The sequence below is a fragment of the Mobula hypostoma genome, chromosome 7 (assembly GCF_963921235.1).
Source record: "Mobula hypostoma chromosome 7, sMobHyp1.1, whole genome shotgun sequence".
Taxonomy (NCBI): Eukaryota; Metazoa; Chordata; class Chondrichthyes; order Myliobatiformes; family Myliobatidae; genus Mobula; species Mobula hypostoma.
Window position 1 is genome coordinate 88,028,430 of NC_086103.1, and position 22,162 is coordinate 88,050,591.

The 22,162-nt window shown below is 43.4% G+C and overlaps 1 protein-coding gene across 3 annotated transcripts in view; it reads right to left on the bottom strand.

Annotated features, from left to right (window-relative positions):
• LOC134349421 (serine/threonine-protein phosphatase 2A 55 kDa regulatory subunit B beta isoform) overlaps nt 1–22,162 on the bottom strand; it is a 405,433-nt gene that overhangs the window by 367,477 nt on the left and 15,794 nt on the right. Inside the window, exon 1 of one of the 3 annotated variants that reach the window (XM_063053698.1) lies at nt 17,359–18,171. The exons of 1 other annotated variant lie outside the window; for it this stretch is intronic. In XM_063053698.1, the coding sequence (XP_062909768.1) occupies nt 17,359–17,428 (70 nt within the window). In that variant the 5' untranslated portion in view covers nt 17,429–18,171. Of the gene's footprint in view, nt 1–16,798; nt 16,843–17,358; nt 18,172–22,162 lie in introns of those variants that run through there. One more of the 3 variants, XM_063053701.1, reaches the window with a different exon arrangement.

The following is a 22,162-nucleotide window of genomic DNA, read 5'->3' on the forward strand; positions in this document are numbered from 1 at the left end:
GTTTGCCTGGCACTTTTCCTTTGTCATAGCAATGGCTCTCACTCCAGCTCCCTGACACTCACAGACCACTGGCACACTGCTAGTGACTTCCACAGCAAAGACAGATGCAAAGTACCCATCAAGTTCATCTGTCATTTCTTTATCCCCCATTACTACCTCACCAGTATCATTTTCCAGTGATCCAACATCAACTCTCACCTCCAGTTTACTCTTTATGTAACTGAAAAAAACTTTTGATATCTTGCTTTATATTATTGGCTAGTTTGCCCTCATATTTCATCTTTTCCCTTCTTATTGCGTTTTAGTTGCCTTTTGTTGGATTTTTAGAGCTTCCCAATCATTCAACTTCTCACTCATATTTGCTATCTTATATGCCCTTTTCTTAGCTTTTATGCAGTCCTTAACTTCCCTTGTCAGTTACGGTTGCCTATTCCTGCCATTTAAAAACCACTTCTGTGGGACATAGCTAACCTGTGCCTTGTGAACTATTTCCAGAAACTTCAGCCATCAATGTTCTGCTGTCATCCCCGCAAGTATCTTCCTCCAATCCACCTGGGCAAGCTCCTCTCTCATGCCTCTGTAATTCACTTCAATCCATTGTGATACTGACACATGTAACTTATGCTTCTCCCTCACAAATTGCAGTATGAATCCAATCATATTATGATTACTGCCTCCTAAGGGTTCCTTTACATTAAGCTCCATAATAAGATCTGGGTTATTACACAACACCCAATCTAAGATAGCCTTTCCTCAAGTAGGCTCAAGAACAAGCTGCTCTAAAAAGCCATCTTGTAAACATTCAACAAATTCTCTCACAATCCGAGACCAACCTGATTTTCCCAATCCCCTTGCATATTGAAGTTCCCCTACTTTGTTCCAGACCCAAATACAGCTTTGTTCAAATACAGCTTAAAACAAAAGCAAAATTCCAGTTGCAAGGTAAGACTGACTGTCCTGCACATACATCAAATATGGTTTCAAGGGGATCTGAGGTCAACTGGAATTGAAATGTAACCTCTCCACAAAGGAAAACAATTGTGACTGTTGGATGCCAATCATAGCTCCAGGGCATCACTGCTGGAATTCAAGGACTGAGCTCAACCACACTCAGCCATTTTGTCAATGACCTTCCACCCTTTATAAGGTCAGGAGTAGAGATACATGCTGATGACTGCACATCGTTCTGTTTTAGTTGCAACTCCAAATCAATAACGAATCAATTTCTATGTGCACTAATTCTTGGGCCACAAGGTCGCTGTAGCAAGTGCCAAGAAGTGACCAGTGTAATGGAATCTAAACACTTCCCCTTGACAATGAACAGCATTAGCATTGCTGAATTCCTCATAGTCAACATTCCAGGTGGGGTAGGCACCAACAAAAAGAAACAACTACATGAATATTGTAGCTGAAAAAAATGGTCAGAGACTAAGTACCCTGCAGTTTGCAACACAACCTGTGATGGCCCAAAGTCTTTCCTGCATCTACTAATCAAACTTACCTTGAAAGTTCAACTGGAGGCTGATGTGAAGCCAAAACATTGCACTTATGCCAGCACTTATCAAAAACAAATACAGTACAAACACACAATCAATTTCTATTCGAAACCAAGCAATGACTATAAGGAAATTTTTTAAAAATTAATTCTCTTGTGTATCATCTCATCCTTGACTTAGGATATGTTGGTAGACTGGTATCTTGAACTGCTGTCCAACCTGGTAAATTATGATAACCTGGCATGTTGATATCGATTTAAAAAACAAAAATACTCCAAGGAAAGATAACAGATCTTATTCCTTTAAGTTTTTTAGTAAACCAGATGTGAGCATAACCATTTTAAAACCCAACTCAAGTTCTAAAATAATCCTATGAATTATTAAATCAAGCTTTCTATTTATTAATATAGTAACATGTTCACAAGCCAAATACTGTAGCTCTTTCCTCTTTTACAAGAAATATATGAGGAGAGATGAAACTTAAGATGAAGAGCTTAATAAGGTCAGTATAGAGAAGATTATTCCACTTGTGGAGAAGGTAGGGCTCTGGCCCTGTAGCTCAGAAGGGTAGGGCAAGGAAGAGGAGGGCAGTTGTGATAGGGGACTCGATAGTAAGGGGGTCAGATAGGCGATTCTTTGGACGCAGTCCAGAGACCCGGATGGTAGTTTGCCTCCCTAGTGCCAGGGTCCGGGATATTTCTGATCGTGTCCAAGATATCCTGAAGTGGGAGGGTGAGGAGCCAGAGGTCGTGGTACATATAGGTACAAATGACATAGGTAGGAAAAGGGATGAGGTCCTGTAAGGAGAATATAGGGAGCTAGGAAGGGAGTTGAGAAAAAGGACCGCAAAGGTAGTAATCTCGGGATTACTGCCTGTGCCACGCGACAGTGAGAGTAGGAATGCAATGAGGTGGAGGATAAATACGTGGCTGAGGGATTGGAGCAGGAGGCAGGGATTCAAGTTTTTGGATCATTGGGACCTCTTTTGGCGCAGGCGTGACCTGTACAAAAAGGACGGGTTACACTTGAATCCCAGGGGGACCAATATCCTGGCAGGGAGATTAGCGAGGGCTACTGAGGTGACTTTAAACTAGAATGGTTGGGGGGTGGGAATCAAATTAAAGAGGCTAGGCGAGAGGAGGTTAGTTCACAACAGGGGGATGGGAACCAGTGCAGAGAGACAGAGGGGTGTAAAGTGAGGGTAGAAGCAAAAAGTACTAAGGAGAAAAGTAAAAGTGGCAGCCGACAAATCCAGGGCAAGCATTAAAAAGGGCCACTTTTCAACATAATTGTATAAGGGCTAAGAGAGTTGTAAAAGAGCGCCTGAAGGCTTTGTGTGTCAATGCAAGGAGCATTCGTAATAAGGTGGATGAATTGAAAGTGCAGATTGTTATTAATGATTATGATATAGTTGGGATCACACAGACATGACTCCAGGGTGACTAAGGATGGGAGCTCAACGTTCAGGGATATTCAATATTCAGGAGGGATAGACATAAAGGAAGGGGAGGTGGGGTGGTGTTGCTGGTTAAAGAAGAGATTAACGCAATAGAAAGGAAGGACATAAGCCGGGAAGATGTGGAATCGATATGGGTAGAGCTGCGTAACACTAAGGGGCAGAAGACGCTGTTGGGAGTTGTGTACAGGCCACCTAACAGTAGAAGTGAGGTCGGAGATGGTATTAAACAGGAAATTAGAAATGTGTGCAATAAAGGAACAGCAGTTATAATGGGTGACTTCAATCTACATGTAGATTGGGTGAACCAAATTGGAAAAGGTGCTGAGGAAGAGGATTTCTTGGAATGTATGTGGGATGGTTTTTTGAACCAACATGTCGAGGAACCAACTAGAGAGCAGGCTATTCTGGACTGGGTTTTGAGCAATGAGGAAGGGTTAATTAGCAATCTTGTCGTGAGAGGCCCCTTGGGTAAGAGTGACCATAATATGGTGGAATTCTTCATTAAGACGGAGAGTGACATAGTTAATTCAGAAACAAAAGTTCTGAACTTAAAGAGGGGTAACTTTGAAGGTATGAGACGTGAATTAGCTAAGATAGACTGGCAAATGACAATTAAAGGATTGACGGTGGATATGCAATGGCAAGCATTTAAAGATTGCATGGATGAACTACAACAATTGTTCATCCCAGTTTGGCAAAAGAATAAATCAAGGAAGGTAGTGCACCTGTGGCTGACAAGAGAAATTAGGGATAGTGTCAATTCCAAAGAAGAAGCATACAAATTAGCCAGAGAAAGTGGCTCACCTGAGGACTGGGAGAAATTCAGAGTTCAGCAGAGGAGGACAAAGAGCTTAATTAGGAAGGGGAAAAAGGATTATGAGAGAAAACTGGCAGGGAACATAAAAACTGACTGTAAAAGCTTTTATAGATATGTGAAAAGGAAAAGACTGGTAAAGACAAATGTAGGTCCCCTACAGACAGAAACAGGTGAATTGATTATGGGGAGCAAGGACATGGCAGACCAACTGAATAATTACTTTGGTTCTGTCTTCACTAAGGAGGACATAAATAATCTTCCAGAAATAGTAGGGGACAGAGGGTCCAGTGAGATGGAGGAACTGAGGGAAATACATGTTAGTAGGGAAGTGGTGTTAGGTAAATTGAAGGGATTGAAGGCAGATAAATCCCCAGGGACAGATGGTCTGCATCCTAGAGTGCTTAAGGAAGTAGCCCAAGAAATAGTGGATGCATTAGTGATAATTTTTCAAAACTCGTTAGATTCTGGACTAGTTCCTGAGGATTTAGCATGGCTAATGTAACCCCACTTTTTAAAAAAGGAGGGAGAGAGAAACCGGGGAATTATAGACCGGTTAGCCTAACGTTGGTGGTGGGGAAACTGCTGGAGTCAGTTATCAAAGATGTGATAACAGCACATTTGGAAAGCGGTGAAATCATCGGACAAAGTCAGCATGGATTTGTGAAAGGAAAATCATGTCTGACGAATCTCATAGAATTTTTTGAGGATGTAACTCGTAGAGTGGATAGGGGAGAACCAGTGGATGTGGTATATTTGGATTTTCAAAAGGCTTTTGACAAGGTCCCACACAGGAGATTAGTGTGCAAACTTAAAGCACATGGTATTGGGGGTAAGGTATTGATGTGGATGGAGAATTGGTTAGCAGACAGGAAGCAAAGAGTGGGAATAAACGGGACCTTTTCAGAATGGCAGGCGGTGACTAGTGGGGTATTGCAAGGCTCAGTGCTGGGACCCCAGTTGTTTACAATATATATTAATGACTTGGATGAGGGAATTAAATGCAGCATCTCCAAGTTTGCGGATGACACGAAGCTGTGTGGCAGTGTTAGCTGTGAGGAGGATGCTAAGAGGATGCAGGGTGACTTGGATAGGTTGGGTGAATGGGCAAATTCATGGCAGATGCAATTTCATGTGGATAAATGTGAAGTTACCCACTTTGGTGGCAAAAATAGGAAAACAGATTATTATCTGAATGGTGGCTGATTAGGAAAAGGGGAGGTGCAACGAGACCTGGGTGTCATTATACACCAGTCATTGAAAGTGGGCATGCAGGTACAGCAGGCGGTGAAAAAGGCGAATGGTATGCTGGCATTTATAGCGAGAGGATTCGAGTACAGGAGCAGGGAGGTACTACTGCAGTTGTACAAGGCCTTGGTGAGACCACACCTGGAGTATTGTGTGCAGTTTTGGTCCCCTAATCTGAGGAAAGACATCCTTGCCATAGAGGGAGTACAAAGAAGGTTCACCAGATTGATTCCTGGGATGGCAGGGCTTTCATATGAAGAAAGACTGGATGAACTGGGCTTGTACTCATTGGAATTTAGAAGATTGAGGGGGGATCTGATTGAAACGTATAAAATCCTAAAGGGATTGGACAGGCTAGATGCAGGAAGATTGTTCTCGATATTGGGGAAGTCCAGAACAAGGGGTCACAGTTTGAGGATAAAGGGGAAGCCTTTTAGGACTGAGATTAGGAAAAACTTCTTCACACAGAGAGTGGTGAATCTGTGGAATTCTCTGCCACAGGAAACAGTTGAGGCCAGTTCATTGGCTATATTTAAGAGGGAGTTAGATATGGCCCTTGTGGCTACGGGGATCAGGGGGTATGGAGGGAAATCTGGGGCGGGGTTCTGAGTTGGATGATCAGCCATGATCATCATAAATGGTGGTGCAGGCTCGAAGGGCCGAATAGCCTACTCCTGCACCTATTTTCTATGTTTCTATGTTTCTATGTTTCTAAACATGAGTGATCTGAATACAAACTGTGAAAACTTTAACAGACCTAACCACTTCCCCTCCACTACCACCCTTCTCCATCTGGCAAAACCGAGTATCACCCTCAACAATTTTGTTTTCGGCTCCTCCTACTTTTTCCAAATCCAAGGTGTAGCCTTGGTCACCCTCATGAGCCCCAGCTTTGCGTGCGTTTTTGTTGGCCATGTGGAACAGTCCGTGCTTCAAGCTTACACTCACCAAATCTTTCTACGCTACTTTGACCTCAATATTCCGTCCCAACTGTTCGACAGTCTCTTTGACCCCCTACCAACAGGCAGGAGGTACCATAACATTAGGACAAGGTTAGGATGGGAAACAGCTTCTTCCCCCAAGTTGTAGGACTACTCAACTCCCTGTCTCCATCCAGGTCTCACCACTTATGAAGTGCCAGTAGTGTTATTCTGTTTACTTTTTAGCTTGTGTTGTAAAATGCTCCTTATTATTTGTGAAGTTACTTGTTGTAATATTTGTGTGTGAGTCATATGTACTGTGTTATGTACCTTGGTCCTGAGGAATGTTGCTTTGTTTGGCAGTATACATGTACATATATGATTGAATGACAATAAATTTGAATTTGTCTGCATTAGTGCTGCTTCCTGCACCCATGCTGAGCTTATCAATTTCATCAACTTTGCCTCCAGCTTCCACGCTGTGCTCAAATTTAATTGGCTCATCTCTGACATGTCTCTTCCCTTTCTCAATCTTTCTATCTCAATGTCTGGAGGTAGACTATCTACTGATATATTTATTTTACAAACCTACTGACTCTCACAATTATTTTGACCTTACCTCTTCCCACCCTGTCCTTTATAACAATGATATTCCCTTCTATCTCTATTGCATCTGACCTCAGGATTTCCATTCTTGAGCATCTAAAATATTCCCCTTTTTCAGAGAACAGTGTTTCCATTCCACCACCATCAATGCTGCCCTCACTCACATCTCCTCCATTCCCTGTACATTTGCTCTTGCCCCATCCTCCCACTGCCATAACAGGGATAGGGTTCCCCTAGTCCTTTCCCAGAATTCAGCAAGCCTCTGTGTCCATCACATCAGTTTACATAACTTACACTACCTACAATGAGATCCTACCACTAGCAAATCTTCCCACCCCTCAGTCACCGCTCTCCATAGTCATCACTCTCTACGTGATTCCTAGCCCACTCATCCCTCCCCACTGATCTTTCTGGCACATACCCCTCCAAGTGGGGCAAGTACTACACATTCAGGGTCTCAAACAGTCCTTCCAGGTGAAGCAACACTTCACCTGCAAGTCTGTTGGGGTCATTTATCGTATCTGGTGCTCCCAGTGCAGCCTCCTCTACATCGATGAGACCCAACATAGATCGGGGGAATGCTTCTTGAGCACATTTTCTCCATCCTCCACAAAAGGCAAGATCTCCCAGTGGCACCCATTTCAAATTTTCTTCCCATTCCCATCCTGACATGTCTGTCCATGGTCTCCTTTACTGCTACAATGAGACCACACTCAGGCTGGTGGAGCATATTCCATCTGTGTAGTCCCAACCTGGTGGCAGAAACATCAATTTTTCTAATGTCCTGAAATTTCTTTCCCTCCCCCTTCTCTCTTTTTCCATTCCCTATTCTGGTTACCTTCTCATCCCTTCTCTTCTCACCTTGTCATTACCTCCCTCTAGTGCCCCTTTTCCTTTCCGTTCTTCAATGGTCCACTTTCTTAACCTATTAGATTCCTTCTTCTTCCACCTATCACATCTAGCTTCTTACTTCATTCACCCCCCTTTCTCCCCCTCACCTTTTTTCAACTATCACTTGCTAGCTTATACTCCTTCCCCTACCTTTTTCTAACTTCTGACCCCTTCCTTTCCAGTCCTGATAAAGAGCCACAGCCCAAAACATTGACTGTTTATTTCTCTCCCTAAGTGCTCCCTAACTTGTGCATGTTGCTCAAGTTTTCAAGCATCTACTGATGTTGTGCGTATGAGAAAATCCATACTAAGGCAGTGATGAGAATTCATATTGAGTTATTCAGGCAAATTTCAAAACTACATGTAAGGGGGAGAAAGAGAATAAAAGTATATAACAGTAGTGTGAGATGGAGCATTCGTCGTTTGCATCATTTGGTTGTGTTTGGTAAAATACATAACCCTCCAACTGTGATATTTAAAAATATTCACTCATCTCCAACACTCATCTGCATGACACTTTGTACACACATATACACTGCAACATTAACAGTCAAGGTCTATTGGAACAAATGACACACTCCACGTTTAATTCAAATGGAAGTAAGATTCCTATTAATAAAGAGAGACTTCACCAAATCACCAAGTTCATCAAGTCCACAAATGCCTCAATTCCTCAGAGATGTTGCTGGTGCCAAAAACTCTAAACAGTCAACACAAAGACAGAGAGGCTGTTGTCAGAGAGACCCACTGAGGACAATGTCAGTCATTAAATTTGGCTCAAGATCTTTACAGTGAAGCACCAACAAACGTAATTACAAGAAATTAATTCTAAAACACCAGTCAGTGGTAAGCACTGCTTAATTGAGGTTGCCTTGCAGAAATAAAACAACAATAAATGCAGAATAGTGCATGACATGATTACACAGTACATGGAATATCAAAGCACTATCAGTGCAGGAAGGATTTGCTTTAAATCATCTTAATGTTGTTGCCGATGGTGTTGTGGTCTAGATTATGTGTTTGAAAAAATTTCTCTTGAATTTGTACGCTCATCTTCTGCACAGCTCAAAAGAAATTCTTACAGATTTTATTATATTCTGAACCCACAAAACATATTGTTTAAATAGGTTCCTTGTCAAGACACACATCAACAGTCCATTTCTTCACCATCTCAGTCTCTCAACACACTTAAAGCACAGGGAGAGACAATGTATACAATCACAATTTAGCTCTACCAAAGAGTTATACACTGAGATTCAATCTCCCACCTTTTAACTTGTCTTTATCAAATACTTATCCACTTCCACTGGAAAACAGCTTTAAAACTTACTTCTGACGAAGGGTCTCAGCCTGAAACGTCGACTGTACCTCTTCCTAGAGATGCTACCTGGCCTGCTGCATTCACCAGCAACTTTGATGTGTGTTGCTTAAAACTTACTTCTACTACTCCTCTGGTCTACCTTTGTATGTTCCAACAGCCCTCATTAAAAGAAATAGTGTGCATTATTTCTCCACTTCTTGTGTTGGGCACATGGCCAAGTGGTTAAGGTGTTTGTCTAGTGATCTCAAGGTCGCTAATTCGAGCCTCAGCTGTGGCAACATGTTTGTGCCCTTGAGCAAGGCATTTAATCACACATTGCTCTAGTCTGTGCGAGGAGTGGCGCCCCACACAGACTTCTAATCTGCGCTTCTCATGGTCTAAGTCCCTCCCTCCTCTGTATGTATCATCTAAATGTACATCCTTCAGTCACAGAAGGATGGGGAAGGATTTCTTCAAATCCTTCCCCATCTTTCATTCTTCAGTCCTGACGAAGGGTTCCGGCCCGAAATGTCGACTCATCGTTTCTAACTGATGCTGCCCGACCTACTGAGTTCATCCAGCGTACTGAAAGTGTTGCTTTGCGTTAGAACAATCTCTTCACGCTCGAATCGCAAAATACAAACTCGAATCACTTCAACCTTCAGAAAAGGCAACATTTCAATAAACGATAGTGTAGTCCATAAATGAAATGCACTGTCAGAGGAAGTGTTTCAAGCAGGTACAAGTTATTTGGCCAGGTACGTTGATAAGAAAGGTTTAGAGCAGGGGCTTCCAACCATTTTCAGGCCATGGACTCCTGCCATTTGCCGAGGGACACCAGGTTGGGAACCCCAGTTTAGAGGGACATGGGTCAAATCTGGGCAAATGGAACTTATAGATGTGCATCTTAATCGGCATGAACCAGTTCCAGTTCTGTAGGTCTCTATGACTCTAATTTTAACATCTACAAGTTTAGAAGAGACTCCTTCAACAATTTCAATCTCCCTCTTAAATTCAAATGAAATTGTTGGTTTTTAAAAAAAATTGGCGAGGGTTTTTGTCTCTAAGTTCACATGGTAGTGAACATGTGAAGAAGCACAGCGCATCAAATTTTTGTAGGACAGTCTGGGACAGAGATTCCCAACCTGGGGTCTGCGGAGCCCTTGCTTTAAGGTAATGGTCCATGGCATAAAAAAGTTTGGGAACCCCTAGTCTAGGATGTCCAGAGGCTCTTCAAACATTCAAACAATGCCTCTGTGAAAAAAATACAACATCCTGCTGACTCTTGTCAGGCCCTGGCATACCACTCAGAGTGAAGATGGAGCCTTCAGGATGGTACCTTAGAATACATAGACCTCAGAGCAAACAACAGCAAGGTGTACCACCTCACAAACTACCCACTGAGCACCTCCTGCCATCTGTGGAACAGTCTCGGGTTTCCAAACTGGAATCGGCGATTAGCTCAAGTTGAAAAAAACAGAAAAGCAGCTTTAATCCAGAGGCACGAGGAAATCTGCAGATGCTGGAATTTCAAGAAACACACATAAAAGTTGCTGGTGAACGCAGCAGGCCAGGCAGCATCTCTAGGAAGAGGTACAGTTGATGTTTCAGACCGAGACCCTTCGTCAGGACTAACTGAAAGAAGAGCTAGTATGAGATTTGAAAGTGGGAGGGGGAGTGGGAGATCCAAAATGATAGGAGAAGACAGGAGGGGGGGGATGGAGCCAAGAGCTGGACAGTTGATTGGCAAAAGGGATACGAGAGGATCATGGGACAGGAGGCCTAGGGAGAAAGAAAAGGGGGAGGGGGGAAAAGCCCGGAGGATGGGCAAGGGGTATAGTGAAGGGGACAGAGGGAGAAAAAGGAGAGAGAGAGAAAAAGAATGTGTGTATATAAATAAATAAACAACGGATGGGGTACGAGGGGGAGGTGGGGCATTAGCGGAAGTTTGAGAAGTCAATCTTCATGCCATCAGGTTGGAGGCTATCCAGACGGAATATAAGGTGTTGTTCCTCCAACCTAAGTGTGGCTTCATCTTGACAGTAGAGGAGACCATGGATTAACATATCAGAATGGGAATGGGACGTGGAATTAAAATGTGTGGCCTCTGGGAGATCCTGCTTTCTCTGGCGGACAGAGTGTAGGTGTTCAGCGAAACGAATTCCCAGTCTGCTTCCTCCCTCACCACCATTCAGGGCCCCAGACAGTCCTTCCAGGTGAGGTGACACTTCACCTGTGAGTCAGCTGGGGGGATATACTGCGTCCGGTGCTCCCGATGCAGCCTTGTATATATCGGTGAGACCTGACGCAGACTGGGAGACCATTTCGTTGAACACCTATGCTCTGTCCGCTAGACAAAGCAGGATCTCCCAGTGGCCACACATTTTAATTCCATGTCCCATTCCCATTCTGATATGTCAATCCATGGCCTCCTCTACTGTCAAGATGAAGCCACACTCAGGTTGGAGGAACAACACCTTATGTTCCATCTGAGTAGCCTCCAACCTGATGGCATGATCATTGACTTCTCTAATTTCTGTTAATACCCCTCCCCCGGTTCTTACCCCATTCCTTATTTATTTATTTATTTTCTTCTTTTTTCCTCTCTCTTTTTTTTCTTCGTCCCACTCACAAGTACTCCTTGCCTGCTCTCCATCTTCCTCTGGCGCTCCCCTCCCCCTTTCTTTCTCCCTCGGCCTCCCGTCCCATGATCCTCTCCCTTCTCCAGTCTTGTATCCCTTTTGCCAATCAACTGTCCAGCTCTTAGCTCCATCCCTCCCCCTCCTGTCTTCTCCTATCATTTCAGATCCCCCCTCCCCCTCCCACTTTCAAATCTTTTACTATCTCTTCTTTCAGTTAGTCCTGATGAAGGGTCTCGGCCTGAAACGTCGACTGTGCTTCTTCCTATGGATGCTGTCTGGCCTGCTGCATTCCACCAGCATTTTGTGTGTGTTGCTGGCACATACCAGCTCATTTCAAACAGGACACATGCACAGGATACTAAACTGCACTTAAGCTGGCAATGCTTGGTATTAGATGTTAGAGTTTTGAACTGAAAGGTTCTATTGGTGTAGGATAGGGTATCTATTAAGCACATACCTGACGACAGAGAAACAGGAGCTTTACTTTGCACCTTAGCTCCATGATCCCTGATTTGGGAATGGTAAAATCTGAATCTTCGTTAAAAAAAATATTGAAAATGATCACCTGAGAAAGGTATGAGCCATAGACAGTACAGGAAACCACTCAAAATATATCTGTTATAAGAACTTGAACTATAGGTTGTCTGTCATGAGATACAGGTTGTTGGCAAAGTCTATGTTTTCCATATATTCTAGGGAATACGAGAGGTTCTGGTGAGAGCAAAAAGCCTCCATTCAAATCAGAGAATTCCTGTCACTTAAAGGAATCCTAATACCATTTGCCATGAACTGTTAGCATCTGTGATGTACAACAAGCTACACTGCAGAGAACAAACTGTTCAGTTACCAAGCGAAAAGGAGCATTTACTTCCTTCTTCCAAAATGTTCTTTCTCCCCTGCATCTGTCATATCCACACATGCCCTCCAGTAAACTCCCAGCCCCTCCTCCTTCCCACAGTAAACATCTTGCTGGGCTAATCGCCAAGTAACCCTAGACTCTCTTAATACACAAAAAGAAATTAAAAAATTCTGCAGCACCATTACATGCTGAAGAAATTAGTTATGATGCCCTGCTGAAGGCTGCCAGGGAGGCATCATTTCCACACATGCCGTGTATGTAGCAAGTGTCACAGCATGATCTCCATCAGATCACGAAACAGAATCTTGAAAAGGACCATCCCTCAGGGAGCCTTACACCAGTCTTATGTCAAAACTAATTGCCAAAAGAATCAGAACAATAGGCTCAATTTAATCCATCGACTAGCATTTTTCTCGGGTTTCTGACGACAGGTCAAGCTGTATGTTGTTATAAAGACAGAGTATCACGCCCTGAAATACCATTTATATTATTCTTTAAGCCATTAAAGTGATTACTGAGTGAAATCAGATAAATGTATTTCAGATTACATGCTTGGTTAAATGAAGAGAGGCTGTTTCCAATGACAGTAGGATTGGCAGCCAGAGAATACAGATTTCAAATATTTGGTACGGAGTGGTAAAATATGGAGGAGACATTGATTACTCAGCAAGTTGCTAAGATCTGGAATTCACTCCCTGAAATAGTACTGGAAACAGACTGAACAACCTTTAAAAGGGATTTGAAAAGGAAAAGACTTGTTGTGCTCTGGGGAACAAGCAGTAGAGTGGGACTAAATGGATAGCTCTTTCAACTAGCTGACACAGGCAAAATGGGTCTTCTTTGCTGTCCCAATTTAGTAATCCATTCTCTGCTTCTAGAATAGGCATGAATCATTTCAGCCAAGGATTACAAATATTCAGGCACCCATCTTTGATAAAATATACATAACCATTGAATGACTTGGTATATTGCGGGTTTTAAGCAGACGTTATGAAAAGGTGTGTGTACAGTTATCGTTCTAGTTCAGAATGTTCTCTTTATTGTTAAGAGTCAGGAATAGCAGTTTGGTGGCATAAATTTGGAGAATCATCAGGGAATAGAAAAATAAATATAAAAATTTTAAATCTATTTCTAAGTACATTTTAAAACCTATATTTATTTTAACTCCAAAAACAGAAGGTGAATAGAAATGATAAAGGAATCAACCTACTTTGATGGATGCTGTTCATATTTGCAGTCCCCTCGGCGAAGTCAAGTGGTAAATAAGTAAGAAAATTGTTAGAGAATTTACACATTAAATTAAAGGCTTTACACTCTGCACTTTCCTCTATTGGTAACAAGTGCAGAGGTAAGCCAATTTTATATTTCACTGAAGTACTGCTCAACACTCTTGAATTTTCACCTTGGAGTTCCATTTGCAAACACCCACCTCCAGCTTCACCACTGGTTGCTTCCATCCAAAATTCATCATACTATCTATGAATTTTGTTGGGTTGTATTTCCAACCCAGCAAAATCATAGACCCGAAAAAAAATTCAATGTAAAAACAAAAGCAGATATTGTTAATGCCCTTATGACTTGACATCTGGTTATCACACAGCAATGTTGCAAGGCGAACTTCTGCAGAGTACTAAACATATGAACATTAATTCCAGGAGACCCTTATGAGCCAGCAACCCCATGCATTAGTCATATAAAGACAAAATAAATTGTACATACTTAATCACCATTTAGTTAAATGACTACTAAAACTATCGAACAATGATAATATCACTCTTAAATAAATATTGAATTTAATATTGAATAATGATAGTTTCAACCTTTTAAAGTTGAAATAGGTTGAAACCCTACATTTACTATTTTCAGTCTTGATCAAATACATGTCTTGGGAAACACTGGTTTCATTTACTTATTTTCTCATGACTTGGGAGACAATACAGCCTATGCCAGTTCTTTGAACATAAAATACACCGGCCAGTTAACTAAACAACACAGATCTTTGAGATATAACCATACAACAATTACAGCACAGAAACAGGTCAACTCGGCCCATCTAGTCCGTGCCGAACGCTTACTCTCACCTGGTCCCACCGACCTGCACTCAGCGCATAACCGTCCATTCCTTTCCTGTCCATATACCTATCCAATTTTTCTTTAAATGACAATATCGAACCAGCCTCTACCACTCCTACTGGAAGTTCGTTCCACACAGTCACTACTCTCTAAGTAAAGAAGTTCCCCCTCATGTTACCCCTAAACTTTGCCCCCAAATTCTCAACTCATGTCCTCTTGTTTGAATCTCCCCTACTCTCAATGGAAAAAGCCTATCCACGTCAACTCTATTTGTTCCCCTCATAATTTTAAATACGTGTGAGGAAAATGGAGCATCCTGAGGAAAATGACTGGGAGGGTATGTGAGTTTGATTGAGTAGCACCAGAGGTCAGATTGAACCAAGGCCACTTGCAGCTGTGCCAATGGGCCAAATGAAAAGTGGTCTTATTAGAAGTAGGGTTATGAGGGGGCATGACAGTGTAATGATAGGGAATACTTTCCATGGCGGGGAACATAGACTGGCAGCAGACATTGGTTGAGTAGTTAGATCTCATAATCAAAGGCACATCATCAGCATAGAAACAGACGTCAACCAAAAATCTGTCCAACGGTCCACACAACGGAGCACTGCTGCCTCACCACTCCAGTGACCAGTTACAATCTGGACCTCAGGTGCAGTCTGTGAGGAAGTTACAACATGGTGTCATCTGAGTGCTCTGGTTTCCTCCCACATCTGAAAGATGTGATGAAAGGTCAATTGACGCCCCAGTGTAGTAACATAGAACTAGCAAGAGAACAAAGGGGAGTTGATGGTCACAGGTGTGAAGATGAGTAGCTGAGCTGCAGGAAAATAAAGAGAGGGCTGTGGTACTGATGGAACTTCTCTACTGGAGGGTAGCAAGGCCCAAATGGTCTCCTTAACTTGTAATGAGTACACAGCTTCTGGGATTTCTGCTCCATACGCTTCCTCTTACCTTTAGATTTAAAATGAGAGGGGAAAAATTTAAAAGGGACCTGAGGGGCAACTTTTTCCCCACAGAAGGTGAAAAGTACCTGCAACATGCTGTTACAACATTTAAAAAGTACATGGATAACAAAGATTTGGAGGGATATGGGCCAAACGGGATTCACTCAGCTGGGCAACTTGTAAGGCATGGAAATTCTGGACTGAAGGGCCTGCTGTCTAAATCAATGACTCCCACAATCACCCATCCCCATCTAATCCTAACAGTTCAATTCAAGCAAAAAGGGCACAGAAATCCTCAGTTCCTTTGTATAGCTACACTGATCTATATCTGCCCCATAGATGAGAATATGTAGCAGGTCAGTTGGGCCTCCAGTCTCTCCAATGAACTGAACTGGTTAGTCAAAGAGACTGCCTCCAGCCTTCCTTCCACACAAATTATCCAAATTAGCTTTACAGTAACTGGTCAAAGGTGACAATGTAGAAACCCCGACTCATCAAATCACTGATGTGAGAGCTCAGACCCATAAACCCTAAAGTGTTTCCTCCCAATTCCTGCTCAGTAGACACAGTCTCAAAATATGGCCAGAAAAAACCTGACGGTTCATGTCAGCTAACGTTGTTAACGGGGATTCTCCTCACGGTGTTAAAACGGAACTTTTCAGAATTTTGCCGTGTCAATTGAGAGTTCACTAAATTGGAGGACAAGCTTGCAATGTTAATTCGGAACGCTTTATTATCCAGTATAACCCCGGTGATACCGACATGTATAACTCTATTTCTCGCTAGGGTCCATTACAGACATTTCCAATGAGAGTACCTTAAGGTACTGGTTTGAAGGATCAGATGCTCACAGTCCAAGCCAGTTACAGAACTAGCCCGGGTCTTTCCGCTGTTCTGCCTGCCGCCCGATCTGTGGGTATCAGCAAGCCATCAGCAAGGAAAATGAAATTCCAGAGCAACGTTTCAAGCGATTGCATAGAATTTCAGCCGCTGCATTCTAGCCAAGGTTCGGAGCTTAACACTGGAGACAGATCACACCATGGTCACCCGACTCACACAGAGGAGTCACAGCAAACAGTTACTCTCAATCTCCTGGTGTTGCTTTAAAATCATCGATCAAAACGAGCGATGCCTATATCGATCGACCCAATGATGGGCACTTTAAGGTAAGCATGTGACCCCCCCCCCCATTTGACTCAACCTGTGAGGTCAACTAGTAAAGGCATAAGCTTAAAATATGCAAAGTAAAGAACGCTTCAATGTTAGATACAGGAATGGATTCCAGCCCCCACCCCTCTCTCTAACATTGGTGGGTCCTCCCAGTGACGCCTGGAACTATAACCAGGTATTTGTAAGCTTCTTTAATGAAACGCCATGTTCTTTCAGGCTAATTTATCCGCAAAGGTGTATCACCTTCGTGTTGTCGTTTCAGCTGCAATATGGTGAATAAGCGACAGACACTAATCACACAGTTCCAACAAACACAGACTGCACAAAATGAGGACTGTCACCGCCAGCCAACGATTTGGCGGCCTCATCTCACCTGTACAGTGGTTAGACGGGTCCATAACCTTACATAGCAGCCGCTTTCTGTGCCCACTGTTAACGGAGCACTCACGATTGGCCGTACAGATAATGAAAGAATGTATTTCTTTTACTCTTATATGGTGCCAGGAACGAGGACATTTCAGGAATCCGTGCTTTAAACCCCTGTGCGTAATCACAGATCTTCAATCCCAGCGGCCCATTCCTAATCAGCCCTGCACTCCAAATTAAAAATTCCACATTTTCCACTCAACATCCAGCCGTGTGTTTTAATGCATGAAAGAATGATCTCACTGACCGACTCCCTGATTTCAGGAGCACCGCAATTTTAACTCAACAACATTTGTCGATGCCTTTCACTAGATTCCTATAGGTATCAGGCAAGGACATAGTGAAACACCGCTTAGTTCCCAAACCAATTTCTCATTCGGTTCCGCAACTGCAGCGAGTCTGTCTACTGCTACTGAAATAGTCCCAGACACCAAATATTATTACACAAGGAAGGAAGACAGTAACATTACTTGCATGCAGACAAATTAACAACCCCGGGTTAAATACCTTCAGTTGCATAGTTATGATCACGCAAAAAACTGTTGTTAATTTTGCGGGTGTCAATCTCCTCCTCCATTTACAGCCGGGTAACTTGGGGTACTGGATTTGAAGCAGGCAAGTATCCACCATCCCATTGCCCTAGCGATACGGGGAGAGAAGGCTGGCACGGCGCGACATGGTCCACAGCTGCCCAAACGGTCAAAGCCTTTAAGAGACGGTGCTGGGAAGAAGGAGGCAGAGCGGAATAGTTTCCTTCCGCAGTCTCAGCGGACCCGCTAGAAGGACATGCTTCTCGTGTGTGACCCACACACACACACACACACACACACACACTGCGTGTCCTTTTGTTTAATTGCTCTTCTTAAAATATACAAAATAAGATCAAGCGTAGTTGTAAAGAAAACGAGACAATGATCCCGGGCGGTTATAAAGTTGATTCTGCCTCGGGATCAGTCAGCCGCTATGGCCACTCAAGAGGAGCATGTGAAGCAGGCAGGTATCTGAGAGAGGATTTTAGTATTAAAATTCTGTAGTTACTTCAGGCAGAGAAAATGCGTCAGCACCGCCTGCGTTGGTTGATCTCTCATCTCTATCTCTAGAGTGCTGCATGAGACTGCTGTAGCCGGAGCCGTATGCTGCATCGCGCCTGACTCCTCCCCTAAAGCTTGCCAATGTCCAACCGCATCAGGACCGCTCTCTTCCTCTCCCTCTCCCTCTCCCTCCGTCTCACAAGCTGCAGATCGGGGGGTGAGGGGAGGGATTAAATCACGAGCAACAGACTGAATTCCCCGCCATCACTGCAGAATCTGTTGCTTTCAACTGATCGCCGCACCTCCACTCCCAACCCGTGGATCCTTCGTAGTGAATGGTCATGTCAATTCAGCAGGTCAAAAAACTCGAGGAGGGAAGGCTGCGTTGAGGTGATCCTCCTTAATAACCCTGCACCAAATGGATATCAACAGATACCAAACACTGTCCTGCATTGGAACAGGGAGGGATGAAAGGAATGGAGATGGAGGCAGTTTGCGCTACAACCAGAGAGCGCCACATAGCTCTAGCTGAAATAACACGGGCTCGAAGGGTTAAATTATTTTGCCAAATTTTATCGGCTAGTTTTGTATTGTCTGAAGGACAGAAGATTCAAGGGTGATCCAGCTGAGGTGTGTAAAACGATTTAATAGAGTGGGTGGAAACTATTTTCTTTGGGAGGGGGAGGGGTTCTGATGTTAAAATAGAGTCCAGTAGTGTTTCGCAAAGTTTTAGCTCTCAAAACCCAAAATGCTATTTAAGATGCAAATCAGTGATTTGAAATAATGCTAGGGAAAACTTAAAGGGCTGAATGGCTGCTCTTCAAAAACAACACCATGCTGAAGAACTTGGTCTAGAAACGATATGGGCCAAATCCAGGCAAAAGGGTCTAGTTTACATGAAAATCTTCATTGGCATCAGCTAAGGGGCCCACTTCCATGTTGTATGACTGTATGACAATGTTATTAGATGACGTGTTTCAACTTAGAATGCAGTTGAGGAAAAAGTAGATGAGTTAGGCAAGTGCACATCGGGTTTAATCATCTGAGGAGAGATCTCCAAGGGATTTAATGACCATAGGGATTGATTTACCATTTATAGGAAAGCAGAAAATGTGGACTCGTGGGAAAAGGAGAGAGTGCACCAAAACAATCAGGTAGATAAGCAAGTGAGTGGGTGTACAGAATAGGAACAATATTGACTTGGGTAGAGTGATCATAATATGGTGGAATTCTTCATTAAGATGGAGAGTGACATAGTTAATTCAGAAACAAAGGTTCTCAACTTAAAGAAGGGTAACTTTGAAGGTATGAGATGTGAATTAGCTAAGATAGACTGGCAAATGACACTTAAAGGGTTGATGGTGGATATGCAATGGCAAGCATTTAAAGATCGCATGGATGAACTACAACAATTGCTCATCCCAGTTTGGCAAAAGAATAAATCAAGGAAGGTAGTTCACCTGGGCTGACAAGGGAAATTAGGGATAGTATCAATTCCAAAGAAGAAGCATACAAATTAGCCAGAAAAAGTGGCTCATCTGAGGACTGGGAGAAATTCAGAGTTCAGCAGAGGAAGACAAAGGGCTTAATTAGGAAGGGGAAAAAAGATTATGAGAGAAAACTGGCAGGGAACATAAAAACTGACTGTAAAAGCTTTTATAGATATGTGAAAAGAAAAAGATTGGTTAAGACAAATGTAGGTCCCCTACAGACAGAAACAGGTGAATTGATTATGGGGAGCAAGGACATGGCAGACCAATTGAATAATTACTTTGGTTCTGTCTTCACTAAGGAGGACATAAATAATCTTCCGGAAATAGTAGGGGACAGAGGGTCCAGTGAGATGGAGGAACTGAGGGAAATACATGTTAGTAGGGAAGGGGTGTTAGGTAAATTGAAGGGATTAAAGGCAGATAAATCCCCAGGGCCAGATGGTCTGCATCCCAGAGTGCTTAAGGAAGTAGCCCAAGAAATAGTGGATGCATTAGTGATAAGGTATTGATGTGGATAGAGAATTGGTTGGCAGACAGGAAGCAAAGAGTGGGAATAAACGGGACCTTTTCAGAATGGCAGGCAGTGACTAGTGGGGTACCGCAAGGCTCAGTGCTGGGACCCCAGTTGTTTACAATATATATTAATGACTTGGATGAGGGAATTAAATGCAGCATCTCCAAGTTTGCGGATGACACAAAGCTGGGCGGCAGTGTTAGCTGTGAGGAGGATGCTAAGAGGATGCAGGGTGACTTGGATAGGTTAGGTGAGTGGGCAAATTCATGGCAGATGCAATTTAATGTGGATAAATGTGAAGTTATCCACTTTGGTGGCAAAAACAGGAAAACAGATTATTATCTGAATGGTGGCCGATTAGGAAAAGGGGAGGTGCAATGAGACCTGGGTGTCATTATACACCAGTCATTGAAAGTGGGCATGCAGGTACAGCAGGCAGTGAAAAAGGCGAATGGTATGCTGGCATTTATAGCGAGAGGATTCGAGTACAGGAGCAGGGAGGTACTACTGCAGTTGTACAAGGCCTTGGTGAGACCACACCTGGAGTATTGTGTGCAGTTTTGGTCCCCTAATCTGAGGAAAGACATCCTTGCCATAGACAGAGTACAAAGAAGGTTCACCAGATTGATTCCTGGGATGGCAGGACTTTCATATGATGAAAGACTGGATGAACTAGGCTTATACTCGTTGGAATTTAGAAAATTGAGGGGGGATCTGATTGAAACGTATAAAAGCCGAAAGGGATTGGACAGGCTAGATGCAGGAAGATTGTTCCCGATGTTGGGGAAGTCCAGAACGAGGGGTCACAGTTTGAGGATAGAGGGGAAGCCTTTTAGGACCGAGATTAGGAAAAACTTCTTCACACAGAGAGTGGTGAATCTGTGGAATTCTCTGCCACAGGAAACAGTTGAGGCCAGTTCATTGGCTATATTTAAGAGGGAGTTAGATATGGCCCTTGTGGCTAAAGGGATCAGCGGGTATGGAGGGAAGGCTGGTACAGGGTTCTGAGTTGGATGATCAGCCATGATCATACTGAATGGCGGTTCAGGCTCGAAGGGCCGAATGGCCTACTCCTGCACCTATTTTCTATGTTTCTATGACTCCACAAGTAACTTGGAACCTCCAAGAATGAAACGTACAGGGGCACTATAGACCAGTGACATTTGAGGAACTGATATCGAGGAAGCAATTACAACCTGTGGCATAGAATTACAGAGAAGACACGGTGTAGAAACTGGCCTAAATACTCAATGGCAGTGTTCATGTTCCATCATATGAGCTTCTTCCATCATAGTCCATCTAACTCCACCTGTGTAATCTTCTGTTCCTTCCCTCAACATTCTTTGGAATTAGGAATTAGGAATATATTTCAACTACTCTTTATGTAGCCAGTTCCTCAGTCCGGATAATATATTTGCCACTGAATTCCCAATTGGCTTGAGGATCAATTTCTTTATGTTTAACACCACTGGGTTTGGTCTCCTCCAGAGTGAAACCAACTCCATGTATCCAGTTTATTAATTATCCTAAAGACTTCTTGAAGGCTGTTCTATAGTCACTGCACTTTCAGAGAAAGTCAACAAATGAGGGACTGGGAAGGAAGGGGTAAAAAGAAAAGGGGGTAACAGGATCTTATTTGACATGGGCAAGAAGAAACAGACTAAAGAGGACAGTCAACATCTATCCAGAAAATGTGTTAATCTAGAAACAGACACCAATAAATACAAGAAAGGGAAAAACAATAATATGATCTGATGCACATTGGAACTATTAGAAATAGGATGCTGCTGTCATACAGGGGGCGGGGGGCATTGATGGCACCCAAATGTAAGACACAGACACGGGACAAGGAACTTGGAACCAGGAGCCTGGGCTAGGACTGAGCCAGAGACTGGACAGGGACCCGGAACCTCGGTCTAGACTTGGGCTTGGACCCCAGATCTAGGCAACGACAAGACATGGCTACAGGACTGGACGTGGAACTCCTGCAGAAGACGAGGCACATGGACAGGATGAGAACATAAAGCCTTGACTTGAACAGGACGAGGTTCTAGGATGTGGCTTGGACTGGACGAGATTCTTGGACATGGCTTGGACAGGATGAGATACTCCTGGACAGGACGAGGGATCTCCAGCAACGGGCTGGGCAAGGAATCTCCAGCACAGGATGTGGCTCTTGAACTAGATTTGGCTCAGCTCTTGGACTCGGCTTGGTTAGGCTCTTGGGTATGGAGCCGGGCCGGGACCCTTCCTAGGACGCAGGGCTGGGATGA